Source organism: Aptenodytes forsteri, unplaced genomic scaffold, assembly GCF_000699145.1.
Source record: "Aptenodytes forsteri isolate BGI_AS27 unplaced genomic scaffold, ASM69914v1 Scaffold7, whole genome shotgun sequence".
In the NCBI taxonomy this organism is placed as follows: Eukaryota; Metazoa; Chordata; class Aves; order Sphenisciformes; family Spheniscidae; genus Aptenodytes; species Aptenodytes forsteri.
Window position 1 is genome coordinate 2,737,342 of NW_008795919.1, and position 8,792 is coordinate 2,746,133.

At 67.7% G+C, this 8,792-nt stretch overlaps 1 protein-coding gene across 1 annotated transcript in view; it reads right to left on the reverse strand.

Moving 5' to 3' along the window:
- COL16A1 (collagen type XVI alpha 1 chain) overlaps window positions 1-8,124 on the reverse strand; it is a 32,736-nt gene extending 24,612 nt beyond the window's left edge. Inside the window, 10 exon segments of the mRNA XM_019473525.1 lie at window positions 103-165; window positions 346-372; window positions 823-858; window positions 2,584-2,763; window positions 3,096-3,176; window positions 3,268-3,543; window positions 3,632-3,755; window positions 5,603-5,720; window positions 5,866-5,928; window positions 8,049-8,124. Coding sequence (XP_019329070.1) covers window positions 103-165; window positions 346-372; window positions 823-858; window positions 2,584-2,763; window positions 3,096-3,176; window positions 3,268-3,543; window positions 3,632-3,755; window positions 5,603-5,720; window positions 5,866-5,928; window positions 8,049-8,124 — 1,044 coding nt within the window.
- Window positions 8,125-8,792: the final 668 nt, after the last annotated feature.

Below are 8,792 nucleotides of genomic sequence, written 5' to 3' on the forward strand. Positions count from 1 at the left end.
GCGCTCCCCAGGGCAGGGGGACCCCCATGTGCTGGGGACCCCCGCAGGGAGCACCCCCAGGGCAGGGGGGTCCCTGCCTGGGACGCGGCTGGGGACACTCACGCGGTCGCCTTTCTCCCCCTTGCCACCAGCGGTGCCGGGCAGGCCGCGCTCGCCCTTCCCGCCCTGCAAGAGAGGGGAGGTGCGGGTGACAAGGCGGGGAATGGGTGTCCCCATGTCCACACGTGTGCCCACAGCAGGGCCCACCGCTCCCGGGCAGGGATGCTCCGGGCACAGCCGAGGGTCTGCATGGCCCCATCCCTGCCAGAGCTGGGCTCTGCGTGTCCTGGGGGGTGACAAACCTACCTTTGGACCCGGGGGACCAAGCGTGACCTAGGGAGAGAGGAGAAAGGTGTCCCGCAGCACCCGGAGCCCCACAAGGGCACACTGCATTCAAACGGCAGCAGGAGAGAGCCTTGTCCCCGCTGCGGTCCCCATCCTCCCATCACCCTGTCCCCAAGTGCCACCCCGGGAGCCCCATGGGGCACACGGGGTCCCAAACATCCACCGTCCCCCTGCCTTCAGCCCCATGACTCCAGACAGAGGTTGCCATAGGAATGGGGCCACATCTGGAAGGGATCAGAGACCTTTCCCACAACCAGATGCTGCCAAGCTGCGGGTCACAGGGGGCTGGCAGCGATGGCAGAGCTGCAGGTGACACCCCCAGGCCAGCACCCTGGTGGCTTTTGCTGGCCCCAGCTCACAGCCCAGCCCCAGCAAATGGGTCGGGGTCCCCATCTCCTCCCGCCAGCACAGCCCGGTGCTGCCCGGCAGCACACTCACATTTGCCGAGGCCGTCTGCGGTGAGCAGGGTGGGCACTGGAAGAGACAGGGATGGTGGCTTGCACCAGCTCCATTCACTGCCCGCAGCACCCGAAACCCTGCAGCACCCGCAACCCCACGGCCACCGCCCTGCTGCCCTGGGCCCTCCAAACCCATGGGGCTCACCCAGCAGCACCTCTCCCTGCCAGCCCCAGGGTGCCCGTGGGCACAGGGGGATGCCCGTGGCGGAGAAGGGAAAACCGAGGAGAGCATTTCCCCCCTGCCGCATCCCCGGGGCGGCGAGGAGAGCGGCTGGCCTGGCACCCGCCCCTCCCTCCGGCTTTGTGGCTTGACCGCATGCCCCCCGCCTCCCTGCGGCTTTGTGGCTTGACCGCAGCTCCGCCGGGCCAAACCAGCTACTCCAGCGTGCTCCCACGGGACCGGGGCCGGGCATGACGGGGCTGCCCACACCCCGCGCCCAGGTGCCGGCAGGGCTGAGTGCAGCCCCCCAGGCTCCCGTTCCCCAGCCGGGGCCAGCCCCACACCTCACCCCCTCGCTGGGTGTCCCTGGCTGCCCGGGGGTCCGCTTGACCGCAGCTCCGCCGGGCCAAACCAGCTACTCCAGCGTGCTCCCACGGGACCGGGGCCGGGCATGACGGGGCTGCCCACACCCCGCGCCCAGGTGCCGGCAGGGCTGAGTGCAGCCCCCCAGGCTCCCGTTCCCCAGCCGGGGCCAGCCCCACACCTCACCCCCTCGCTGGGTGTCCCTGGCTGCCCGGGGGTCCCCTGTCACCCTGCAGGGAAGCGACATGCAGCAGAGGGTGAAAAGAAAAGCCGGGCAGGCTCGTAGCCCCAGCAGCCCCATGGCCCCCAGCCCACACTGTGGGACCTGGTCTGCACCCTGGGGATCCCCAGCAGGATCCCACTGTGGAGATAGAGCAGCCCCGGGGGGACAGGGCCATGCAAGGATGGGGCATGGAGCATGCTGGAGATGCTTCCCAGCTCCGGCAGCGCTCCGGAGACGCTCAGAGGGAACAAAGAGGCCCTTGGCCACGGCTGGGATCGCTCCAGCAGCAGCAGAGAGCTAAGTGGGGCCTCAATTCCTGCTCGGGGGAGCAGAGCAGCCGCTTTTGCAGGCGTCCCTGCAGCTCTGGCAGCAGCAGAAAGTTCCCGAATGGAGCAGGGACAGACCCAGCCTGGGGAGCGAATGGACCCCTGCACGGCACCGGCACCAGCAGGAGGGGGAGTGGAGCCAGGAGTGCCGGGACTGGTGCAGCCGGGCAGGGACACCCTCTCCCACCTCCCCTCACCTTCTCCCCGTGATCTCCCTTCAGGCCAGTCCTCCCTGAGGTCCTTGCCGGCTGCTGTGGAGAGAGCAGAGCACCCATGGGTGCTACTTGCCTGTGCACCCCTGGGTGATACCTCCCCATGCACCCTGGATTATGCTGGCTGTGCACTCCCAGGTGCTACCTCCCCATGCACCCCTAGGTTATCCTGTGTGGGGCACCCATGGGTGCGACCTGCCTCGGGCTGAGCCCCGAGCCAGCGGCTTAGCCGGTGCAGACCGGTGGCGGGGCTGCAGGAGCCCTCCCCTCCCTCAATCCCTGGCGTCTGGCTGCCGCCAACTCCCTCCCTCCCCTCGCATCGAGCCTGGCGCAGTGGAAAATGTGAGACAGGGCTTTTCCAGGAGCTGAATCAACGTGGCTGCCGGCTCGGCAGCACCAGGCACCCAGCGCAGCAGCCGAGCGCTGCCCACCCTGTGGGGATAGGAGCATCCCGCACCGGGATGGGGACCTGTGCCAGGCTGCCGGAGCGATGCCGGGAGCTCACCGCGCCCAGCGGCTCCTCCAGGCAGAAGCAGCGGGTGTACACCCGGCCCTCGGGCTGCGGCGAGATCTCGATGAGGTTGCTGCTCTGCATCAGCTCTGCTTGCCGACGGGTCTTGGGCACTTCCACAAGGCACTGCCGGGAGAGAGGGGGGTCATGAGAGGCTGCTGGGGTGAGAGCCAGGAGCCCCAGCCCTGCCCGAGCACCCAGTGCGATTTGGGAGAGGGATGCATCCTGCACCATGCCCTGCGCTGGCTACGGGGACACGCATCGAGTGATGTCCCAGGGCTGGTGGAGAGCTGCCCTGCGTCCCCAGCCACCACGAGCAGGAGGTGACCCACAGGGGAGCTCTGGCTAAAGAGACCTGCCCTCGCCGTGCCTCAGTTTCCCCTCTGGGGAAACCCCTGACCGTGCAGGGCAATGCCAGGGCCCGGCTGGGACCGGGGTGGGGGCTCGGGGGGACTCACCCCACTGGCTGAGATCTCGCAGCACCCTTCCTGCCTGGCCAGCTCGGCGTCACAGTAGATCTGAGCTTGCTGGATGTCGAACTGCAGTGGGAAGGGGGTGGCAGGTCAGGGGCAGGCTGGGACGGATCCTGCACCACAAGCAGAACGTGTCCGCACCCCCACAGGGACTCACCCGGATCGGGGTGCCGCGCATGGCATCCAGCCCCAGGAAGGTGTTGCCCTCCAGGGCCAGCGCCCGCCGGGGTGCCAGAGGCTTGGAGGAGATGGAGGCACAGTCGAGGTGGACGGAGATGGCGCGGCTCTGCACAGCCACCACCACCTTGTGCCACCGCCCATCGAAGAGGGACGCCACGGCCTTCCCCGCGAAGACGGCGCTGACAAACGTGGTCCCCGGCGCCCTGGCCTGAAACTCCAGGCTCTTCTCGGGGCCGTGCACGGCCAGGGAGAGCTGAGCAGAGAGGGAACAACACCATGCTCGGGGACGGCTCCCGGCTGTCCCCTTGCCGCTGGTGCGTCCCGCCGCCCCAGGGCCGTACCTGGGGGTAGCCCTGCCGGTCGGTGACCTGGAAGAGATACCAATGCTCCCCGGTGCTGTTCTTCTTCAGCAGCAAGGTGAGGACGAGGGTGAAGGCGGGGGGCAGCCCGTGGGGAAACACCTGCCTGCGGGGACAGGCATCAGGGGCGGCCGGACCCTGCACCGAGCTCCGATGCTGGCATTTGCACCGAGGCCGGCAGCAGCACCGGCCCCAACACCCACACGGCACCCACTAGCAGCATCACCCCAACAGCCCCCATGGGTCCCGCTGGGTCTGTCCCCATCAGTGGCACCGTGGATGCCATCGGGGCGGATCCAGCCCCAGCCCTACGCGGCAGCACCTGGACCTGGAGCTGTTTGTGTCTCGGCTGAACACGCGGGCTGTGGCTGCTGGAGATGCCAGCACTTACGCAACAGGAGCTGAACATGAGGCAGACGGCAGAGACGCTTCCTCCCGTCCTGGCGAGGCACGGAGAGTTTGGACCGTTCCCCCAAAGCGCAGCCCTGCATCCCTCGCACCGGCTGGACGCCCACACGGCGGAGGGGACTGAGCATCCCCGCGCAAGCGGACAGGCCAGCCTGCCCCAGGCACCTCCAGCTGCCATCCCCATCCCTGCCCCACGGCACAGCCACTGTCTCCACCGCGCATCCCCAAACATGGCCCTCCTGGGACAGCTGCAGCACCCGGGGCCATGCACTTACCACCACAGTATTGAATTTTCTCTCCAGGCAGCCGGGAAATGTGTCCCTGACGCCGCGAGCTCTGTGGGACAGATACTCCCACGCAGGCAGTGGGCTGGGGGCAGCCGTGGTGCCCACCTCCCGCCGGCAGCCTGGTTCCCCCCTCGCATGGCGGGGAGCATGGCAGCCATTCCCCAGTGGGACCGTGCCAAGCTCGCCCGCAGCCCGCTCAACCGCTAGAAATATTTGCTTCAGGCTCCGCTCAGCTCCCGGCCTCGGCTCCACCGCACCAGCAATTTTCCAAACCACCGCTCTGGAGCGGGACCAAGGCGTGGGAAGCAAGCCAGACCCAGCGGTCCCCTCCGCTCTCTGTGGGGCACGGGGCTGTCCTTGTGGGGCACCAAGGAACAAGGGCCAGGGTAAAGAGGCACCCACGGGTGCTCACCCGGGGCTCGCAACCTGGCTGCTGGGGCCACCTCCGTGCTGAGCACTCCCCAGGGCTGGCTCTGGGCTGCCGCAGGCACCTGGCCAAGACCAACACCAGCCTGGAGCATCCGCCATCTCAAAGCCATCTAAGGACTTGGCTGCCCAGGTCAGGAACCAAGGCTGGGTCTCCTTCACCCTTGGGAGAGCCCCGTGCCCAGCGTAGCTGCATGCCAGCCCTGAGGCGATGTGGGGACAGGCGGGCTGGAGGAGGCAGGCGTGCAAACCGCAGCAGCTTCCTCCAGGAACAGCTTCTGAGGACATGGACCTCCTCCCACCTTGCCACGCTGCAGCATCCCTGCCAGCCCCAGCCCTGCGGGGCAGCACGACAGTGAGCACGGCTTTGGGCATAGCTGGGCAGGACGTGCCGGAGACGGTGGGGCCGAGGGCCAGTCTCCATGTGCCTCCCCCAGCAGACCCCCGTGGCCCCAGCAAACCCAGCAGTGCCTGCTTGGAGCTGTGCAGTGTTTCGAGCTTGTCTAGACCCTGGCGAGCGCCTGCCAAGCTGGGGAGAGCAGACACAGAGCAGCCACAGAGCCGCAGTTGCGTAAGGGCTGGCCATGACCCAGCCGAGCTGCTGCAGCCCATGATTTACTTTCTAGGAGGAAGGTGGCTTGGGCATCCCTGGGGCTGCACCACCAGCACCTCTGTGTCCCCCCAGGTGCTGCGGAGCTGCCTGGACTGTCCAGCACGAGCTAAGGGCAAAGCCTAACGAGCTTCGCCCAGGCCCCATCCTTAAAACACGTGGGGACGGTGCCTGGTGGTGCTTTGGCCACCGAGGGCCACCCCACAAGCCGCCCACACTCACTGCGTGGGTTGGACCAGCGGCACGGCGCCCAGCCGCAGCACCACCGGCCCCCTCGGGTTGCGGACTTTCTTGATGGAGGAGATCTTCAGCAGGTCGAACCTTTTAATCAGGTTAAAACCTGCAGGACAGAGCGGAGGAGGTGAGACCTGGCCCTGGCACGGGTGCCGAGGGCTGATGCTCTCCAGGCAGGGCGCAGAGCCCATCCCCAGGGAGTCAGGGCTGCACGGGGTCCTCATCTGCGGGGCGAGAGGGGCTTTCCTTACCCGTTATGTTCTCATACTTGTCCCCTACCAGATCCTCGTCCCAGAGCTGCGGGCACGGCTCCCCTGCAAGGCAAATCAGCACATCACCACAGTGTCCCCGGGGGCACAGGGAGGCTGTACAAGCAGGGTCGGACCGTGCGGAGCCCCCAAGTCCCGGTGGGTCTCGGGGTGCCGCTGGGAGCTCACCCTGGCCCCCTGGCACGCCAAGGCCGCTGGCAGCCATGGGACAGCATGGATCCAGCAAATACAGCTCCCACAGCAGCACCGGCTCCTTGCAAACAGCCCACCAGGAGCGAAGCAGCAGGTTTGGAAGGAGGGACGGGCAGTGAGCTCAGAGCTGGCCCCGGCCACCTCCCACAGCAAGTTCACCAGGTGAAATGCTTTTCCCAGTTGCTGCGTGTTTTGCCTCAAAACAGCCCCACGGCTGGAAGCAGCATCAGGAGACTTGGACAGGCACCACGGACACCCAAGGTGGGGAGACGGCACCCAGAGCTGCCGGCTGACCCTCCTGTCCCATCCTGGTGACATTTTCAGACCTGGTGGCCCCAGGGGACAGGCGCGAGAGCCAAGCCAGGGGACGGCGAGAGGTTGAGCTGCAGGAAATGCCGTGTCAGTCATGATCACGGGGATGCTGGTGCTGTTTGCAACTGCGCTGATATATTATGACTTTAGCAGCATCAATCCACCTCCGCTGGATGCTACCAGATGTTGGGAGGTGCAAGACAGAGGAGGAAACAAGGAGGTATTGAAGGAGGAATTTGTTTTGTCTCCACGCACACACCAGCCCTGGAGCAGGGATGGCCCTTGACGATTCACCTGCCTCTTCCCCGGCCCTCGGCCGTTCCCAGGCGGCAGCTCTGGCCCCCGCAGCCCCGCTGCCCACCTCCGCCTGAGAGCCAGGCACCACCACGGCGCTTCTCCCTGAGGCTGACCACTCACTCGCACACGGCCAGCAGCAGCGTGGGGAGGTGCCCCTTGCCCCCGGGACATCCGGCACAGTGGCAGCAGCGGGGGCTGCGGTACTGGAGGCGGCCCTGCAGGCACGTGTCGCGGCCAGGGGCAGAGCTCCCTCCCGCCGGCAGTGAGATCATCCGCAGCGGGGCAGGGGGCGGAAAGTGAGGCATACATCACCCCGGCTGCGATCTGCTTTGAAGCCTCTCCTGGCCCCAGTGCTGCCCCTAAGGGAAAACCTTGTCTCCCCAACCCTCGTTTCCCTAACGAAGGGCCCGGAGCCAGGCAGCCGTGCCACGCGGGACAGTGGGTGCCGGTGCCAGCCGTGGGGTCCCTTGCATGGGCAAAGCCGGGCAGCCCCCGGGGCCCCGCTGAGATGAGCCACCACTCCACCCCCGCAAAGACTGATGCAACCGCCGCTTCGCTGCCAGCAGCTCCTCCCCACCATCTGCCTTGAGCTCACCCCGAGCTGCGGCCGGCCTCACGCCGGGACCCATGCACAGCAGCCCCGCAGCCAGGGACTCCTTGGCCGGGACCCCCATGGGCTCAGTCATCGTCCCCCTGTCCCCAGCCGCATGGTGACAGCCCTGAGCCCTCCACTGTTGGCATGCACCATGGCCAAACCTCTTCCCACCTTCCAGCCGGAGGCCAAAATCCCCTTGGGAGTTCTGTGCATCCTCACCGCTGCCCCGAGTGGTCCTGGCCCACCTCACTCACTCCGTGAGCAGCCCCCACTCACTCCTGCCCGGACCCGGCTCCCGCACGCGCTGCCGGACGGTGCTGCCTTCGCCGCCAGCTGGCAACAAGCGTCTCGCAGCCAGAGCGCGGCCAAGCACTCTCCCTCCATGAGCACGGCCTGGGCCGCGGGGCATTCCCGGCGCTCAGCCGCTGCGGGGGCGATGGCAGGGTGTCCCCGGGCTGGCTCCCCACGGCAGGGCTCGCTCGGCTCTCCCTGGCCCCCTGCCTGCATGGGATGCTGAGCAAAGTCCCAAAGCCGCGGTGCTCAGCAGGGAGCCAATGTCCACAGCCATCCCTCCGGCCGCCAGCGTGCCCCTGCGTGCGGTCCTGGCACGTGGGGACCCAGCATGGCTCACGGTGTGCCCCAGCCACCTCTGCCCTGCGATCCCTGGGTCTGACCTAGCCCTCCCCTCCTCTCCCCAGGGACCCAGGAATAGGCGAGGAGGGGGTCGCTCCCAGGCAGACCCCGAGCCCTCGCTCCCGCTGCCCCTTACCTTCCGCTGGCGGCAGCTCCTTCCCCTCGCAGGTGCTGACGAGCCCTGCGAGTGCGAGGGCCCAGAGACCCCTCATGGTGCCTGCGGCAGTGGCTCGGGGCCAACACGGCTGCCTGCAAGGGAGAGAGGTCAGGCAGCAGCGGGACAGGCACATGGTGGGCACCAGCCTGTGCCCGGTGAGCTCGCCCATGCCGGGACACTGCCAGCAAAGCCACCAGCACGGAGTTGATGCTGACCCGCTTGGCCATGGCTCGGGCAGGTTTTGGGGGTCAGTGTGGCCCCCATCCACTGCTGGATCCCCCGTCTGCTCCGCACCCAGCCCAAGCACACAGGGCGAGCCCCGGCATCCCGGCATTCACGGGTTCAGTCCAATCCCAGCACCCAGATTTACTCCAAACATCCGGAAATGCGGAGGCTGAGGTGCCCCAGAGCAGAACTGGGTGCCTCCTGCGCAGACACACACCACCACCCCCCCCCCCGGCAGGGCGCCCCCCCCCCCCCCCCCTCCCTCCTGTCTTATCTCCTGGTCCTGTTTGGATCCCGGGGTGGCCCGAGGCCGGTCACCCCGGCTTGGCCTCCCTCCTGCCTGCTTCCTGCCACGAGGCAAGGCAGGGCTGCAGGCAGCCGGAGCCGGGCGTTGTGACAGACCGGACACGCTCGGCTCCGCTCACCGCTGCAAAAAGCAGGACATGCATCCCTGCGCCTTCGTCCCCGCGCACAGCGGTCGGGGACCCTTGTGACCAG